We start from the raw sequence: 18,719 nt of genomic DNA, 5'->3' as shown, positions 1-18,719 counted from the left end.
GTGGTGGCTTCTTATCTGCGGGTCCCAGTTTGTCCTTTCGGGAGAGCGCGATAGTGGCCTAACGGGTGGGACCCGTCACTTAGGGCTGCTCAGTTTCCAGAAGCCCTTGGCGTTCCTGGCAATGAGGACAAGGCAGGGACCTAGAGCCTGGCCTATAGTGAAGGCTCAGGAATTGGCACCTTTGGGGCGGCTGAATCTTCTGCGAGCAAATCGTCTAAGAGCCATCTCGGCCATTTCTCTCTCCCGGGATCCCCTGGGGTCATGCCCTTCCTCCTTGCTTCCTCTCCACCTCCCTCAGGGCCCAGTCCATCTCATAGCTGAGCTCTGGTGGCTTTTCTGCACCCCTGCCTAGACCCCTTCAATTTCTGAGCCCCTCTGCTATGCCAGGCTCCAAGCTGGGTGCTGGCTCCCAGGGCGCAGTGGGCTCAGAGAGCGGCGGCAGGGGTGACAGACCGGCAAAAGATCATGTCAACAGGAAGTGACAAGTGATCCAACAGGGGTTCAATCCAGGGAGGCTTCCTTGAAGAGGTGACTTCCAAGTTGGGCCAGGGTCATGCAAGTAACATGGGGCTGGAGCGTGGGTGTGCGTGGCTGGGGGTGGGGGGCGGGTAGTAGGCCTGGGTCTTCATGGCCACCTGCCTTGTGCCAAGATCCCCCCCCCCCCCCCCCCCCCGCAGTAATCCACCGGAGGTCCACACTGACAGCTGCAAAAAAGCCCCAACCCTGGCCCCTCCCTCTTTGTCCAACTTCAGGCCTGCGCCCCCTTTGCCTGTTGCACTGCATCTTTTCATCCGGGAATCCTGGCTTGGCCCACCCGTTCTCCCCCCTCCCCTCTCCTTCCTTTCTGCCTCCCACCCTCCCTGTCTCTCAAGGCTTCTCCGGACCAGGAATGTCCCCCCACCACTCTCCAAATCCCGCCCCTCCTCCCTCCAATCCTTGGGAGCCTGCCCTCTGACCTGCCAGGCTTTCTCAAAGTCAGGTTTCTCAGTGGGGCTCTGGGGTGGACTAGACTCGCGCCCTGGCAGATGGTATGGGGGGAGGGGGGACTGATGAACCCCTGAGCCTCAGTTTCCTCATCTGTGAAGAAGGGACATGGGTGCCCACCTCCCTGGCTTATGGGGAAGAGCGACGGGGACAGTCACAGTGGCCTGGCCGTCTTCCCTGGGTCTCACCCCCTCCTCCCCACCTAGCACACAGGAAGTGACCCAGAACTGTGGGCTGACAAAGGAGGCAGAAACCACGCCCAGACCAGAGTGGGGTGACAACCCGGGTTCCCCACACGCCAGCTTCGGAAAGTCGTTTGTCAGCAGGAGGTCGCGCTGGAGGGCAGGGTTACCCAATCTGGTGTCGAAAGGCGCTGCCTCGGTGGGGCTTTGCAGCATCGTGCTGGTTGGATAACTGCCCGGGGGAGAAAGGGGCGGCTGGGAATTACGGCCCCGATTGTTTGAAACTCGGGGAAACTGAGTCCCACTGACGCTGTGGACCTAGGCTGAGGTCGAAGTAGACCTGGGCGCTCGGCCGCCGGCACCCTGCTCAGGCCCGGCGGGGGGGTGGGGGCGGGGTTGGAAGGTGGCCGGGCGAGGGCACGGTCGCCGCAGGGCGTGGGGCGCGCCGGCGGGCGGGCCGGGTCACGTGACGCCGGAGGCCCGCCACCACGTGGGCCGGGCTGGGCGGCGCAGCTCCCTCGGGCCCCGCGGGTCCTGCGACGGCCCCGGGTCGTCCCCCCGGGCCCGCGGTCACTCCCTCCCCCTGACCCCGCGGTGCCCGCCCCCCCCCCCCGGAGGCGGAGCCCCGACAGCAGCTCCCGGCGGCGCTTTCAGGGGACAGGTGAGCGGCGCGCGCGCAGGGCCCCTCCTCCCCCACCCCGCGCGTCCCAGGTGAGCGGCGGGGACCCGGGGGCCGGTCCGGGGCTTGGGGGCGGCTCCCGGGCCCTCCCCGCCCGGCTGCTTCCCGCCGCCGCGGACCCGCTCCCAGTCCCTTGGGGCCCCCGGGCAGGGGGTTCCACGCCGGTTGCTTCCCCCCCCCCGCTCCCCCCGCGGGCCGCACCGGGGGAGAGGGCAGTGTTGGTGCCCGCGACTGGGACGCGGAGGGGCGGGGAGGGCGCCGGGTCGCGCAGGCAGGTATCACTGGCCCCAGGCGGCGGGGGAGGGGGGGCGGGGGCTGGAAGACTGGCGGGGCCGGGGGGGGGGGGGTCGAGGGGTTCCCGGAGTTGCTGCTGTCCCTGGCTCCAGGCTGGGCTGCTGCTGCTCCCAGGGGACTCGCTGCCCGGCTGGGGTGGGGCTCCTGGAAACCGGCCCCACCCCTGCCCCTCCTCACCTGGCTCAGGGCTCAGGAATGGGGTGCCCCGGAAACTCTGCCGGACCTGCCCGGGCCTGGGGCGGGGTGCCCGGGCGCTGGGTGTCCGCTGGCAGAAGTCCTAGGCAGTGACGGGGAGCCCAGGTGAGCCTCTACCCCAGGCAGGCCTCCGGGTTCCAGGCCTCTGAGCACCTCCCACTCCCTCCCCAACCCCCTCCCCCCAACTCCCCCTCCTCCCAGGGAGAAGGGGTGTGTGGGCGAGGCCTGTGGGTCTGAGCCTGCAAGGGGTCTGTGTGGAGGAGGGGATTCTAGCTCTAGAGACAGGATTGGGGGGCACATGGTCGGCCCCACCTCCAGCTCTGCCGGTTCCCAGCTGAGCTCCTGCTGGAGGGAGGGGAAGGGGCTTGGCCTGTGTGTGTGTGTGTGTGGGGGGGGGGGGGGCTGGGCTCAGAAACGGAAGTCCTTGAGGCCCCTAAGTGAGGACACTGTCTGGGCACCCTGGCCTCGCCCAAGGAAGTCCCCTTGACTTGAGCCAACTTTTCTGAGCGCCTCGTTCCCTGGGGGTGAGTGTAGGGAGGACCGGGCACCGAGCAGACGCAGGGCACAGAGTGAAGAGCCCACACAAGGTCACGCTGGTTCCAGTTGGCCCCAGCCGACCGCAGAGCCCTCTGCCTGGACACAGGCTGGACAAAGGCAGCCTGTTTAACGCCCAGCCCCCCTTCTCCCAGGCAGCTGCCCTGGCCGGCCCCTGGGGTGATGAATGTAGGGGAGGAGGTCTGGTGACCTTGCAGCGCCCCGGCCCGGCCCAGTGGGGAGAGCAATGTTGGTGGGGGGTGGGGGCTAGCTGTGGGAGGGGTTTCCTGGGAGAGGAAGTGCTCTGGGGTTATGGGCAGGCCCAGGAAGGAGGGCTCGGAGTCGCCCCGACCCTTTTCACCAAGAGAATGGGGGTGTGCCCGGGGCAGAGCCCTTGGGAAGGCCAGCCGTGTGCACAGACACCCACCCTTCCCTTTCCAGGGACTGGCGCCATAGAGGAAACCGACGGGGACTGCCCAGACCCCCCTCCCTTCCTTCCTCTCTCCCTCAGGCAGTGGAACGGGATCCCCCTCGCCCCCTTCTGGCATGAGTTTTATTCGGGGTCACTAGCCTGACCGCGTATCGGGCTGTGGATGGGGGGCGGGCAGGGGCTCGGGCGGCCCAGGCTGTGAGTGCCACCTCCCGCGGTCCCCAGGGAGCGGGTGGTTCGGCCGGGCACCAGGCATGGAAGGGTGACCTTGGTGCAATATTCTGTCTCATCAGATGGGCAGCAGGAGGCTTCGGGGGCTGCACCCAGGCTCTGAGCTGCCCTAGGGCTGCAGACTGGCTGGGCGTGGGCCCTAGACATGGCCCAGCCGCTGCCCTTTGTCCTCAATGTCCCTGAGGTCCCGGAGGACCATGAGTAAGTGGTCTGGGCCTGGCGGGGGTGGGGGCTGGGCGGCGGGCTGGAGGGCAGGGACGTCCCCAAACTCCCTGCCAGGGAGAGGCCATCTGGACCGGGGCCCGGGGAAGGGGCGGCCGCTGGGGCGGGACCGGGGCAGCTGAGTCCTGGACGCCTGCCCGCTTCTTGCCCCCACAGCCGGGAGCCCAGCCCGTACGACGAGAGTGAAGTCCATGACTCCTTCCACCAGCTCATCCAGGAGCAGAGCCAGTGCGTGGCTGAGGAGGGACTGGAGCTACGGCAGAGGGGGCTGGGGGCCGCAGCCCCGGGGACCTCGGGTGAGCCGTCCTGGCCCAGGCGCCCGGCTGCTGCTGTGGGCCGGGCGCTGAGCCTTCCCGGCCTCTCAGGACACCCCTCCCGGCTGCGTGCGGGCCCGAGGTGGGGACCGGGTGGCGGAGGCCGCTGGCCAGCCGGGACCTCCGGACGAGTCTTTTTTGTGTACAGGCAGTGGCCGCCAGGCCCTCGTGGGGCCCGAGGATGCTGCTGCCCACAGCACGGCCACGCTCCGCATCCTGGCCAGCATGCCTAGTCGCACCATCGGTGAGTGGGACCCTGGGCGGCCGGGGCTGCCGGTGGCTCTGTGAGTACCCGCCCCGCCCCCTCCCGGCCACCGCCCGCAGCCCCCGTGCGGCCTCGCTGGGTCGCAGAAACGACCGCACGGATAAAAAGAGGCTAAAAGATAGGCTCTTGGGAAGCCAGCCGGTGGTGCCTGGGTCCCGGTGGTGCCTGGGTCCCGGGAGAGGCGAGGGGCGGGGAGGCACAGCGGCGCTGCCCCCTGACCTGCCGCCCCCTGCAGGCCGCAGCCGCGGGGCCATCATCTCCCAGTACTACAACCGCACGGTGCGGCTTCGGCGCAGGGTCAGCCGGCCCCAGCTCGGGGGCGTGGGGCGCTCGGCCCGGCCCAGCCTCCGCCTCTATGACCTGGAGCTGGACCCCGCGGCCCTCGAGGAGGAGGGTGAGTGAGTGGGCCCCGCGCCTCGGTGCGTCGGAGCCCAGGCCGGCTCCCCTCCTGCCGCGGGGCTGCCCGAAGGCTGCCAGGCCTCGTGAGGCCTTGCCACGGTGGGGGGGGGCGGGGGGGCAGGGGCGGCCGAGAAGCGGGGCTTTCGGGCCGAGAAGGGTTTGGCCCGGGGCGGGTAGCGGTCGGAAACGCCTGGCCCACACACTCCCACGCTGAGCACCCATTGCATATGCCGGTCTTGGCTTTGGGGTGCGATGAACCTGGGGCTGGGTCAAGTGTGGGAAAGTCCCTGACCGGGTCTGGCTCACCGGCAGCGAAACAGATCGAACCAACTCAATGGAAAAGCAGATGATTAAACCACAGATAAGGGCGACGGAGGAAAGGCACGCTGCGGGAGGGGGATTCAGGGAGGCTTCCTGGAAAAAGTGACACTAGAGCAGAGGGGCAGGTGCAAAGGCCCTGAGGTGAGAGGCCGGTGTGGAGGGGCTAGAGGGCAAGGGACGGTGGTTGTAGCAGGGCCAGTGTCACGGGTTGGCCTTCAACCTGGTATCCTCTGGCGTTCAGGTGCCCAGAGCTCAGGCACTGTGTTGGGGCCCCGCCTGTCTCCTCCCCAGTTTGCTCGCGGGACGGACAGCGCAGGGAGGCGCGGGCTCCGGGGTCAGGGTGAACTTTGCAGCTTCACTTTGCAAACCGGGCCGGGTGGGTGTCTGTCAGCTTTCCGAGTGTCACCTCTTGTCCGGGAACTTGGGGTTGGAGGGGTGCCCCCTCCCAGGGTGGTGGTGGAGATGAAAGACGGAGGGGCGGGTCTCCAGGCGGCGCCCGCCCCCGTCACCCCACGAGAGCTGGTGTCGCGGGCCGTGGTCGGGGCTGGGGTTGGACCTCATCGCTGCTGACCAGGGTGGGGACGGGGGGGGGGGGGTGGGGGCTCAGGTGCGACGGGGGTCAGAGCAAGGTGCTTGTGGGGGCTCAGGAGGAGAGTCAGGGTCAAGGAGGAGGGGCCCCTTGGCCGAGGTGGGGGAGAGTGAAGACGGCTGGTGCGGGAACCCAGGCGGGCATGGCAGGGCCTGGCTTGGGCGGCACGAGCAGAGGGGAGCCGGCCTCCTGGGCCTGGGCGGGCAGAGGTGTGTGTCGGGGTGGGGCCGCGGGGGGCGGACAGGCTTGTCCAGGGTCACGGCCACAGGTGCGGGAGGGAGGGGTACGGCGGGAACCGACCCGAGTCCGTCCTCCGTCCTCCTGCAGAGAAGCGGTCCCTGCTGGTGAAGGAGCTCCAGAGCCTGACGGTGGCCCAGCGGGGCCACATGCTGAAGGGAATGCCCTTGGGCCTGGCCGAGAAACGCAGCCTGCGGTCAGTGCCCATCGGGCCCGGGCGGCCCCCCGCACCCGCTTCCCTGGCCGGGCTGGGTGGTCGGTGAGAAGGTCCCCCCCCGCCCCCCCCAGCTTGCAGCAGGCGGGGAGGGAGCTGGGTCCCTCCCTGGTCCAACCGTGACGTTGCCTCTGCGCCCAGAGAGGAGAGCCGGACCCTGACGGGGAAGCACACTGAGCGGCGGGGCCGGCGTGGGCTCTTCCCCTGCTGCGGTTGGCTCCGAGACACCTGCGTCCTGGTAGGAGCCTCCGGTCTGGGATGGGCCCAGGGCAGCCAGGTGGGGGGGGGGGGTGGCTTTCGTCCCCTGCTGTCCTCTTGGTGGGGTCTCCCCCGCCCCCCCCGCCCATGCCTGCAGGCCTGCTCTCCCCCCCCCCCCCCCCCGCCCCCAGCCCAACCCGGGAGCTGGGGGCTGACCCTGCTTCCCTTCTCGCCTTGGTGCCCACAGGCCCTGCACGGCCTGGGGCTCTGGCTGCTGGCGGGTCTGCACGGCCTGAAGCCCTGGCGCTACGCCCTGAAGCGGATCGGAGGCCAGTTCGGCTCCAGCGTCCTCTCCTACTTCCTCTTCCTCAAGACCCTGCTGGCCTTCAACGCCCTCCTGCTGCTGCCCGTGCTGGCCTTTGTGGTGGGCGTGCAGGCCGCCTTCCCGCCACCAGCCTCCCCGGGCCCTGTCCCCGCCTTCACGGGCCTGGAGCTGCTCACGGGCGGGGTGAGGGCTCGGTCGGGGCGGCCGTGGCTGGGGGGGGGGGGGTGGTGGCCCCCGACTCGGCTGTGGCCCTCGGCCCACCTCCCTGCTCTCCCCCCACCCCGGCCCCGGCCCTTCCCCTGCTCTGCCTTTCTCCTCGCCCTGCCCCCACGGGTGCCCTCCTCTGCCTCGCGAAGCCTGGGCCCCGGTCGGGCGTGGGAACGTCCCTGACGCGGCGGGGCCTCCTGCCTGCAGGGCCGTCTCACCCGCACCGTCATGTACTACGGCTACTACAGCAACGGCACGCTGAACCCGCCGTGCGCGCCCGCCCCGGATGGCGATGGCGGTCAGTGTGGCCGCGAGACCGACGGCCTGCCCTACAACATGCCCTTGGCCTACCTCTTCACTGTGGGCGGAGCCTTCTTCATCACCTGCGTCACCCTGGTGTACAGGCAAGGGCCCCGCACCCAGTGACCTGCTCTGGGCACAACTCGGCAGCCGCCCGTCCGTTCGTTCGGGGATCCTTCCTTCCATCCGTCCATCTGTCCATCCATCCATCCATCCATCCTTCTTTCCTTTCCTCCTCCCTCCCTCCCTCCCTCCTTCCTCCCTTCCTCCTTCCCTCCTTTCTCCCTCCCTCCCTCCTTCCCTCCCTCCTTCTTCCCTCCCTCCCTCCCTCCTTCCCTCCTCCTTCTTCCCTCCTTCCCTCCCTCCTTCTTCCCTCCCTCCCTCCCTCCTTCTTCCCTCCCTCCCTCCCTCCTTCCTCCCTCCTCCTCCTCCTTCCTCCCTCCCTCCTTCTTCCCTCTCTCCCTCCCTCCTTCTTCCCTCTCTCCCTCCCTCCTTCCTCCCTCCTTCTTCCCTCCCTCCCTCCCTCCCTCCCTCCCTCCCTCCTCCCTCCTCCCTCCGTCCCTCCCTCCTCCCTCCGTCCCTCCCTCCCTTCCTCCGTCCCTCCCTCCCTTCCTCCTTCCTCCCTCCCTCCTTCCTCCCTCCCTCCCTCCTCCCTCCCTCCCTTCCTCTCTCCTTCCTTCCTTCCTCCCTCCCTCCTTCCTTCCTTCCTTCCTCCCTTCCTTCCTCCCTCCCTTCCTTCCTCCCTCCCTTCCTTCCTCCCTCCTTCCCTCCCTCCTTCCTCCCTCCCTCCCTCCCTCTTTTCCTCCCTCCCTCCTTCCTTCCCTCCCTCCCTCCCTCTTTCCCTCCTTCCTCCCTCCCTCCTTTCCTCCCTCCTTCCCTCCCTCCCTCTTTCCTCGCTCCCTCCCTCCCTCCCTCCTTCCCTCCCTCCCTCCTTCCCTCCCTCCCTCCTTCCTCCCTCCTTCCCTCCCTCCTCCCTCCCTCCCTCCTTCCCTCCCTCCTCCCTCCCTCCCTCCCTCCTTCCCTCCCTCCCTCCCTCCTTCTACCCACCCACTGAACACTTCGTCTACCCCACAAACACTCGCTGTGCTCAGCTCGGGGCAGGAAGGTGAATGAGCACAGGGCCTGCCCTTGAGGAACTTGCTGTCTAGGGGAGCAGACAGACCAGTGAGGAGGCTGGGAAAATCTAGTCTTAGAGGACTTTGCCGACTGTTATGGAGCGTGGGAGACCAAGTCAGACTGGCTTCCGAGGGGCGTGTCAGACAGGGAGGTTAAACCCGAGCAGGCAGGGGAGAAGCAGAGGAAAGTGTTTTGGTTCTCGGCACAGGTAGTGCAAAGGCCCTGGGGTCAGCCGGCATATTCTGCAGCCGGCCACATCAGTGGGTCCTGGAGCCGCAGCCCTCGTCTAGCTGCGTATGGCTGGTGGGTACCGTATGAGACAGGCCTGATGACAGGCTTGATCGAGGGTGGCCAGCGGTCTGCAGCGGGATGCCCGGAGCTCAGGGCTGGAGGAGAGGGGGGTGGGTGGCGGGAGGCCGACGTAGCGCTGGGAGGGCTCCTCTGAGTGGGTGGTGGGTTTCGGCTGCAGGGAGTGTCCTGACTGCCTTCTCCCGCCCTCTGTGCCCCTCGTCACCTCTCTGCCTGGCTCTGCTTCTCCCAGCATGTCACACTCTTTTGGGGAGAGCTACCGGGTGGGCAGCACCTCGGGGGTTCATGCCATCACCGTGTTCTGCTCCTGGGACCACAAGGTGACTCAGAGACGGGCCTCCCGCCTCCAGCACGACAACATCCGAACCCATCTGAAGGTGAGCTGCTCGGGGGGCCCTGGGGCTGCTGCCCTGTGTCCCCCCAATGCCAGTCCTGGCCTGTGTCTCCTGCGTGCGGCGGGCAGGGGGCGGGTCTTGGCCCCGCTCACAGTGGGTTCCGGACACGGGGTGGCCCCGGGAATCATCCTGGATTTTCCTCCCGTGCACGCCTCTCTCTCAGGGCTGTCTGCTGGCAGGGGCTAGCGTCCCCGGTCCTCGAATGTGCAGGAGCCCGCGTAGCCGGGACGCGCCGCTCACAGCGGGTTTTGGTGGGCAGGCGTGCTCAGGGTGGGTCGTTGCTGTCGGCCTGTCCTCCAGCCTGCGGGGCCTCAGTGTTGGCACTGAGTCTTTACCCCCAGGCTGGAGAGCCCGGGGCCGGTGCCCCAGTGCGGAGGAGGCGGAGGCTGCTCTTGGGGCCCTGGGCCAGGAGTCCCCGTGTTCTCTGGTCCCCCAGTGGGAGGAGGCCCCGGGGCTCCCGCCTGCACGGAGCCCTGCCCCGCCCCCGTGGCCCGGGGCAAGCAGGGACTGTTCTCTTCCTGTGCTGTCAGTGAGCAAACTGAGAGCCGAGGTTTGGTCCCTTGTCCGAGGCCGGTAGCCCAGCTGGGCCTTGTGGGTTCTCCACCTTCCCGGGGTTCGTGTCGGGGGATCCCCCAGCTTTGACCCGGCTGATGGGCCCTCGCCCCTCAGGGAGCTCCCGTGGGTGGCCCGGCGGTCTTCACACCCCAGGGCTCCCGGTCAGCCGGGGGCCACCCCCCCCCCCCAGGGCAGGTGGCAGGGGGGCTCAGGTCCCTCTTTGTCCCTGTGAGTGTCGCCCACGCGTCTGCCTGTCTCCGCGCGTCTGTCACGGGGTTCGTGACGGGCTGGCTGCCGCCCGCAGGAGCTGCTGGCCGAGGGGCAGCTGCGGCAGGGTCCCCGGAGCGTGTGCGGGCGGCTGAGGCAGGTGGCGGTGCTGGGCCTCGTGTGGCTGCTGTGCCTGGCGATCACGCTGGGCTGCACCGTGGCCGTCTACGCCTTCTCCGAGCTCATGATCCAGGTGGGGGCAGGGAGCGGGCGGCCCCGGGAGCTCTGGGCAGGGGGTCAGACCCCTGCTTCATTAGGGATGGGTCCCCGGTGACCGGGCCCCTGCGCCTTCTCCCCCGCCTTCTGATCTTTTAGTTTCTTCTTTTCTTTCTTTTTTTTTTTTTCCGGCACCTGTGTCCCCACCCCCTTCCCGTGTGGGTTGAACTTGAGGACTGGGGTGGGGGTGTTCTGGGGGAGGGAGGGAGGGAGGTGCTGCGGGGCGGTTGGGCCCCTCCCTCCGCCGGGGCACCTGCACCTGCCGAGACGGCCGCCCCCTCCTCCCCTCCCGCAGAGCCCCGTGTCTGCTGAGCAGGGGGGGGCACTGCTGGCCCTGCCGGTGGTGGTCTGCCTCCTCAACCTGGGGGCCCCCTACCTGTACCGCGGCCTGGCGGCCCTGGAGCGCCACGACTCCCCAGTGCTGCAGGTGTACGTGGCCGTCTGCAGGTGTGTGTGCAGGCGGGGCGGGCGGAGCTTCCTGGGGCATGACCCCTGTCCCCCCTCCCCCTCGGGCACCCCGTCTCAGCATCGCCCCCGCCTCCCCGTCCTGTCCAGGAACCTCATCCTCAAGATGGTCATCCTGGGGATTCTTTGCTACCACTGGCTGGGCCGCAGGGTGGGCGCCCTGAGGGACCAGGTGAGGGGGGACCTGGGTGGCGCTGGGGAGGCGTGAGGCCACGGGCCCGTCGCGGGGGGTGGGGGGGGGGGCGGCCCTGCTGCGAGGGCTGGGGGGCACCCGCCGTGTGGCGCCTCTGGCCTGGTCTGCGGCCGATGGGAGGGCCCCCAGCTGGGCTGCTGGGGCGGGCAGGGTGGCGGGAGCACCAGGGGGCTGAGGCCCGGTCTGTTTCAGTGCTGGGAGAACTTTGTGGGCCAGGAGCTGTACCGGCTAATGGTGCTGGATTTCATCTTTATCCTGCTGGACACGCTTTTCGGGGAGCTGGTGTGGAGGTGAGGCCGCACGGTCCCCGCACCTGCCTCCTGGGCACCTGCTCCCCCCACCCCGCCCCTGCTGGCAGGGCAGGCAGGGATCGCCTGGAAGCCGGGCCTCGCCTCCCGGATCGGGGCCGTCCATCCGCACCCACGAGGCCTCTTCTGTACATCATCAAACCGAGAAAAGCACAGGACAGGATATACCCCCCCACCCCGTTTTCTTTCTAGATCAGGGGTGGGGGAAGAGTTTTCAAAATGACGTATGACCTCAGTCTCGTGCAAAAGGGAAAAAAGGGAAGGGAGGAAGGAGAGGGACGTTTTCAGGGCGCTGCAGGTGCTGACGCTGGAAGGGTTTTTATTTTTTTGTTTGTGTTTTTTTTCCGGGAACATATGCGTTTGATAGTAATTAAAAAAAAGGGATGTTTAACAGTGAAGCGTGTGAAGCCTGGACGTTGAATAGAGACTGAGGGGTGGGGGGAGGGGGATGGTGCGCCCGGCGGGCTGGGTCAGTGGAACGTGCGACTCATCATCTTGGGGTCGTGGGTTCAAGCCCCACGTTGGGTGTGGAGTTTCCTTAAAAAAAAAAAAAAAAAACAAACAGAAAAAAGACTGGGAGGAAGTCAGCTGCAGCCTGGAGCCCCTCAGGTTGGGGGCCTCGGCCTGCCGTGTGCCCTGACATCAGCTGGGTGCCTGAGGGGGGCGGGCAGGGCGGGCGGCTCGGCCCGAGGGGAGGGTCACCGGTCGGGGTGCCTGCCTGCGGGGACCGGTCTCTGGGCCTGGGCCTCCTAAGTGATCCTCAGGGGCTCCTCTGCCCCAGGCTCATCTCTGAGAGGAAGCTTAAGAGGAAGGAGAAGCCGGAGTTCGACATTGCCGGGAACGTTCTGGAGCTGATTTACGGGCAGACCCTGACCTGGTGAGCATCTTCTGCCGGCCTGCCACTGCCCGGCCAAGGCGGAGCCCCCTTCCCCGCTCGGGACCATAGCAGGGCCCCGCCGTGGGACTCTGGACCGACGTGGGCCCCGACCCCTCCCCTCCCAGGCTCCTGAGCCCGGCCCGGCCTTGGGGTGCGGCCGGGAGGTCTGACCCCGGGCCGGGCCACGGTAGCCCTGGGGTGCGGCACAGGGGTCGTGACCCCAGCCTCTGGACTGCAGCCCTCGCCCCTGTCTCCCCAGGCTGGGGGTCCTCTTTGCTCCCCTCCTCCCTGCCGTCCAGATCATCAAGCTGGTGTTTCTCTTCTACATCAAGAAGGTAAAGGTGCCCGCTGGGCCCCCAGGAGGGTGGCAGGGCCTCGGGAGAGTGTGCAGCCAGGGCGGGTCACCGGGCTGCTGGACCCGGAGCCCCGGCTTTGGAACCCTCCCCTCGGCCCGAGTGGTCTGGGGCCGGCATCCCTGGGCTCCCTCTGGGGTCAGTCCCATGGTCCCCGGGGAACAGCCGATGGCCCCCCCCCCCCCCCCCCCCCCACCTCACTGCCTTTCACAGGCTGGGTGGCATCCTGTTGGGTCCCTGGGCGTTGCTGGGCGCTCGAGCGCGCCGGGCCTCAGGGCCTGGCGCTGGGAGCTGCTCTGAGCAGAGGCCTCGACCTGGGCGGAGGGAAGCGGGTTGAGGTTGGGAACCAGGTTCTCTCTGCCCCTCCGTTTCCTCGTCTGGCCGATGGGGACAGTGCCCTCCTGGAGGCGACGTTCATAAAGCACCCGGCACGGTGCCCGCCCCAGCAGAGACCTTCAGTCAGCCGGGCGGTTGTTTCTATGGACTCTTCCGCACACGAGCCCCCCCTCCTGTGCCTCGGTCTCCCCCCTGTAAAGCAGGAGGCTGGCCTGGCCGGCTCTCCCCGCCCCGCACGCGGCCCCGCACGCTCACCCGCGGAGGGTCTGCTTCCCGGGGGGGAGGGGAGCCCGTCCCGTCCTGGGGTCTGGGCTCAGGGCCCCTCCCCCGCGGGAGGCCCCCTGCCGGGCCTGGGGGAGGGGGGGCCGAGGCGGCAGGGCAGTGGCAGAGCGCAGTCTTTGTCCCTCTGCCCCCAGACAAGCCTGATGGCCAACTGCCAGGCGCCCCGCAGGCCCTGGCTGGCCTCCCACATGAGCACCGTCTTCATCTCGCTGCTCTGCTTCCCGTCCTTCCTGGGAGCCGCCGTCTTCCTCTGCTACGCCGTGTGGCAGTGAGTGGGCGCTTGCCGCCTGGGGGCGGGGGCGCGGTCGGCCCTGGATGCGGGGGAGGCGCTGCGGTGTGGGGTGACGCGCCACGCGCCGGCCGCCGTCCTCCCCCAGGGTGAAGCCCTCCAGCACCTGCGGCCCCTTCCGGACCCTGGACACCATGTACGAGGCGGGCAAGGTGTGGGTGCGGCGCCTGGAGAAGGCGGGCCCTAGGGTCTCCTGGCTGCCCTGGGTCCACCGGTACCTGGTGGAAAAACACCTTCCCCGTCTACCTGGTGTCGGCCCTGCTGCTGTGAGTGCGGGTGGGCGGGGTTTCCGGGGGAAGGACCGGCCCGCGGGGGTGGGGGGGGAGGCCCCATCCTGTCCGTTCCCCCCCCCCCCCACCCCGACCCCAACCGACTCTCCCATTTCCCGCAGGGCTGTGATCTACCTCAACATCCAGGTGGTGAAGGGCCAGCGGAAGGTCATCTGCCTCCTCCGGGAGCAGATCAGCAATGTGAGTGCCCCTCCCACCCCCTGCCCTGCGGGCCACCTGCTCTCTGAGCCCCACCCCCCACCCGGGCTGCTGAAAGGGTCTATTTGCCAAACACGTGACACCACAGGGGACTGTGTGTGGTTTGTACTAAGTAGAGGTGAGGAGGGAGGTGAGGAGGGAGGCAGGCGGGTGGCAGAGACCCCCCCCCCCCCCCACCCCGGGACAGGGTGTGCGGCCCTGCGGGGCGGGGAGGCTCTGTGAGGATCTCTGAGACATGGAAACAGCTGCTGGACTCCCTAGGGGACTCATGTCAGGTTGCGGACCCGTTCCGTGCCTCCGTTTCACAAACCAGGGGAGTGAGGTTGAAAGCGGGTCGGGATTTAAAACATTTTTACGAAGCACGTTGCAGTTTGTCAGGAAAGTGTGAGAGGCAGGGTGGGCCCGGAAGCCCTCGGGATCCGCCCTGCCCTGCGGACCGTCCCTCCTGCCCCGAGCGTGGCTCTTTCCCCGCTGGGTTACTGGACCTCCTGTCATGTTAAAAGCACGTGGCTGTGGCATCTGGGTCGCTTGGGTGGCATTTTCCCAGCTGGGGAAGGTGTCTTGCCCGGGTCCGGGCTGGGTGCTCGGCGGGACCGGCCGGCGACAGCGGGTGCCCGCACAGACGCCGCCCTCCCAGGGCTGTTTTCCTTCTGGGGTCTTTCACTCGTGCACCCAATGCTCGGGCCACTTTGGGGCCAGCTGTGCCTGTGGCCCGGCATCCACGTGGGGCTGGGGGCCGTGCCTCGTCCAGGCGCGTGCTGGGGGTGGGGGTGGGGGCCGCACAGCTCCACCTGCTAGTTCTCGGCCAGCGGGGCCAGAGGAAGGAGGAAGGACGGGTCTCTAGGCGGGCCCTTGTCTGCCCAAGGCCAGGCCCCGCCCCAGGTCTGCGGCCTCGGGGGCTGCAGGTCTGAGCTCAGCTAGCTCCCCGAGTGGCTTTTCCCAGGGCCTGGGAAACTGGGTGGCTGACTGAGCGCACAGCCCTCCAGATCCACCAGTTGGGACGGAAAGGTCCCCGAGCCCAGGGCTGGCTGTGGGCGGGTTGCAGAAGCTGGAGAAAGCAAGCCAGGATGCTCCCCAGAGTCTCTGGAAGGAGCCGGTTTGGCCGACACCTTGATCCTAGGCCCAGTGAGACCCATTTTGGACTTCCGATCTCCAGAACCGAAGTATGAATTTGTGTTGTCTTCAGCTGCTAAGTTTGTGGTAATTGGTCAGAACAACAGTAGAAAGGGACACAAGCCCTATGAGGCAGACATTCTTATCTCCCTTTTACAGATGGTGACTCTGAGGTCAGAGAGGAGGTAATTTGCCCAGTGCAGAGTTAGTAAGTGGCAGGACCAGTTTTAGATTGGGTCAGGCTGACTCTGTGGCCTTCACTGGGCCCCCGATCACATTTCCCTCTTCACCTTGGCCGCTAGGAAGCTTAGATCTCTATGTATGCCCATTGCCTGGCTCTTGGTTTTTCCATCCTTGTTTGGTGCCTCTTTCCCCCTTAAACCTTTTGTGCTTGTCCTGTCCAACAGTCCTTGTGAGCCCCTAAGGACCGTTCTGAACAGACGGATGGACAACTGTTCCCTCACTCTTTGTGTTCTGGCCTTTCTAGGAGGGGGAAGACAAAATCTTCTTGATCAACAAGCTTCACTCTGTCTACGAGAAGAAGGAGAGGAGCAGGTGAGGGGCCATGGCGGGGTTGGGCACTTGGTGCAGAGCAGGGGTGAGGAGGGCGGGGGTGCTGGCCTCCCTGGCTGCTCTCCTTCCCACCTTCCCTGCTCAGGCGTGGTGAAGTCTGGTGGGCAAAGGAAGGCAGAGGAGAAGCGTGTGCAGGGGTGGGGTCGAGCTGGGCTCTGAGGCCCTTCCCCTCCTGTCCTCCCTGCCACGCCCTTTTCTTTCTAAGTTGGGGTGCCCAAGGGCTGGCCCCTCAGTTCCCGGGGGGTGCACGCTCCGGGCGGGGTGGTGCAGCTTGCTGTAGCCTCCCTTCTCCTTGCTCCTCTCTTACGTGTGGGCAAGCCCACCTGTCTTCCTGTTGCCTGGACAGACAGACAGACACCTGGGGACGGACTCCCGCCCCACCCGGGCCAGGTTGGGCAGGCTGAGGAGGGCCATTCAGGCCCCGGGGCTCATCCCTGGGCAGCAGGAACCTGTAGACTGAGCCATCTGACAGCCCCGCCCAGCCTACAGACACACTGGAGGTCTGTCCAGCCCCTTTCAGGCTCTCCAGAAGCTTCTTTACCCTTGGCCGGGGGGGGGGGGGGGGGGGGGGTCTGAGTGCAGCCCCTGACAAGGGCTGCTGGGTGTCTGGCTTCAGCCAGGCTGGCGGGACGACTCCTCAGCCTCCTGGGTGGGTGACCTGCTGCTCCCAGGACAGAGGGGCCCCTTGCTGACTCCCCCTTTTGGCAGGGGTGGTAGAACCCAGGAGGCCGAGAGGCTCGAGGAGGACCCGGACGCCCGCTAGGACAGCCCTGCATCCGCTCACAAGTACCGCCCGTGCCCGTCACCCTCCGTTTCCACGGCCCCGCAGGCAGAGACGCCAACCTGAGACGGTGCACACACCGGTCGACCCCACTGGGCAGCGGGGAGGGTGCCTAGGGTCGATAGGACTCTGCAGCCCATCGAGGCTGGAGCTGGAGGGTGGGCGAGTGGGGCTGGAGCCCCCCCCCCCCCCCCCAGTGGACTAGATCCTGCTTGGAACTCTATTTATTCTGGTAAAAATATTTTGCAGAATGGGCCTCTCTTGGGAGTCTGTGCTCAGAGCCGAGCCAGCCGGGCGCCCAAGCACCACTGTGCTGTGTCCCCTCCCCTCGCCTGCGGATGACGTCCAGGCGGAGGGCGTGGGAACCTAGGGCCCCTTTATTTCCTCTTTCTGGCTGGAGGCTTCTCTTCCCTCCCTCCGCAGGGGTGCGAGGGTCTGGCGCTAAGCACAGGGCGCCCTCTGCTGGCAGAGCCTCAGATGGCAGGTGGACCAACCCACAGCTTGACAGGTGCCCCTGGCCAGCCTGTGCCAGGTGGCTGGCACCTGTGTGGGCAGCCAGGCAGGCAAGGAGCAAGTGTGGGGGGTGTCCAGGGTGACAGAGCTGTCAGCGGTGGTATCCCGCGGTTACAGGGCCGGGGGTGTGGAGAGCACAGTTAGGGAGGCTGGGGGACAGCATCCCAGTTAGCAGCGGGCCACGGGGACAGGAGCCTGCCAGGCAGAGGGGCAGCCAGCACGCAGGCCGGGACGGCCTGGCGATCCTGTGGGGATGCCATGAACCCGAGAGTAAGGGAAGGTGGGGAGAGGCCGTCACAGGCCCCCATGTCCCATGTCTGTGGCAGCCGGGGAGATGGCCCCACGACTCCTCATCCCACAGGGGAATCCAGAAGAGCACAGCTCGGGCCTGGGCGAGGCAGTGGGGAGCGCCAATCAAACCCACGGCGGAGACACCACCACCAGCAGTGCCCCCAGCTGGGCCCACGCCCACCCGAACCGTCCCCTCTCCGAGGACGGTCTCACGGGGGGTGGGGGCGCGTAGGACTGTTCGCAGATGTGCGGGGACAGGTCCATCTGCTGATGTGGCCCCGGAGGCTCACCTGGCACTCTCTGTAGGTGGGGGGGCGGCGCCCTCGATGCCCCCGACAGCTCGATTCCTGGCTTGCCGTGGCCAGTCCCAACACGGGGCTTAGGGATCCCTGCAGATGGCTGGTGCTCATCCTGGGCACGAGCACGTCGGGGTGAAGTTGGACGGGCGTCCAGATGGAGGGAGGCTGGCCAGGGACTCTGCGACACGCCCTTCCTGACACAGGCCTCTAAACGGGGCACAGACAGACCACTCCCAGTTTGAGCTGCCTCGTGGCCCCTGTGAGGTCAGGCCAAACTGCTCTGACAAGTCAAAGGCCTGCCCAGGTTTCTGTAGAACTACCGCGTGTGACGGCTGTGTGTGTCCCTCACTCACTCGAGCACTAACTCGGGCGCTGCCGTTAGGGCGTTTCGCGGCTGTGTTTAGCACGTACAGCCAGCCGACTTTAGGGAGATTATCCCCAGTAATGTGTGTGGGCCTTACCCAATCAGTTGAAAGACCTTAAGAGCAAAACACAGGTTTTCTGAAGAAATTCTGCCCCAGGGCCGCAGCGCTGACTCCTGCCGGCCCGGCTCCCATGTGAGCCCACTCTCCTCCTGGACACCCGCCTCCCGTCGTGCTGTTTCTGACAGCGTGCGGCCTCAAGATCCTCCGGTCAGCGCATCTCACCACGTTCCTCCCGCGCCGGAGCCCCCGGGGGATAGGGCCTGCGCAAGGGCTGGGGTGTCGGACGGGTCCAGATCCTGACCCTTCTGAGCTGATAGCCTCGCGCCTGCTCTGTGACCTTGCCCAGCCGGGTTCCTCACCTCGTGGGGCTGCTGGAGCAAATGACAGGTCCTGTACGGTGCTTAGCACCACGCTTGGCACGGGGATTTTGCTTAAAAAAAAAAAAAAAAAAAAAAAGTGATCTATAATTGCCAAAAGAGGCCAACTGAGCACTTAGAAATTGCTTTTAGGGGCGCCTGGGTGGCTCAGTCGGCTGAGTGTCTGCAGCTCAGGTCATGATCTCGTGGTTCGTGGGTTCAAGCCCCACATCGGGCTCTGTGCTGACAGCTCGGAGCCTGAAGCCTGCTTCACATTCTGTCTCTCTGCCCCTCCCCCGCTCACCCTCTGTCTCTGTCCCTCAAAAATAAAATAAATGCAAAAAAAGAAAGAAAGAAAGAAAGAAAGAAATTGCTCTTCCAGGGGCCAGGAGGTTGACGGAACTTTTGGGCTGATGACAGGATTCCTCCAGGCCACTGCTGCTCGGCTCTGGCTGCTCAATGGAACCAAATGGGGAGACTAAAACTCGGGGCCCGGGGCCCGCCCCCAGGGATTCTGCTTGCTTAGTTTGGCAGGTGTCCTGGCACTGGGGTTTAAAAAAAGTTTCCAGAGAATTCTAACGCAGCTTTGTGTAGCATCTGACACGGTCTCTTAAGCCCAAGGCAGAAGTGCCCAGGTAGGGGGTGCTGGGAAACGTGCTTCTGTTTCCCAAACCGGGGCGCCGGCCGGGCCTGCTACTTATCCGGTTCCTGGTCAGACAGGGTCACGCAAGGGGAGCTCATCAACTGCGTTTGCGCCGAGATGCGATGCACAAAGCTGGCAAAGTAATTATGACTCCGG

At 66.7% G+C, this 18,719-nt stretch overlaps 1 protein-coding gene and 1 long non-coding RNA gene across 2 annotated transcripts; one reads left to right on the top strand and one right to left on the bottom strand.

Moving 5' to 3' along the window:
* Positions 1-2,176: 2,176 nt before the first annotated feature.
* On the top strand, positions 2,177-18,044 carry TMC6 (transmembrane channel like 6). Its single transcript, XM_045490941.1, is given in 21 exon segments — positions 2,177-3,730; positions 3,908-4,047; positions 4,214-4,309; positions 4,566-4,724; positions 5,967-6,072; positions 6,232-6,328; positions 6,536-6,796; positions 7,028-7,224; positions 8,778-8,922; positions 9,800-9,955; positions 10,274-10,425; positions 10,534-10,615; positions 10,829-10,926; positions 11,726-11,821; positions 12,081-12,156; positions 12,927-13,060; positions 13,170-13,308; positions 13,310-13,347; positions 13,473-13,551; positions 15,170-15,237; positions 15,964-18,044. Coding segments are annotated over 21 exon segments (2,430 nt in total). The 5' UTR covers positions 2,177-3,674; the 3' UTR covers positions 16,019-18,044.
* LOC123604636 lies at positions 11,247-12,920 on the bottom strand. Its single transcript, XR_006715405.1, has 2 exons — positions 12,376-12,920; positions 11,247-11,481 (listed from the first exon to the last, which is right to left on the bottom strand). It is a non-coding gene; the product is annotated as an uncharacterized LOC123604636 (long non-coding RNA).
* Positions 18,045-18,719: the final 675 nt, after the last annotated feature.

Source organism: Leopardus geoffroyi, chromosome E1 (genome assembly GCF_018350155.1).
Source record: "Leopardus geoffroyi isolate Oge1 chromosome E1, O.geoffroyi_Oge1_pat1.0, whole genome shotgun sequence".
Taxonomy (NCBI): Eukaryota; Metazoa; Chordata; class Mammalia; order Carnivora; family Felidae; genus Leopardus; species Leopardus geoffroyi.
Note: the sequence above shows the minus strand (reverse complement) of the source record. Positions and strands in the feature narration are given on the sequence as shown.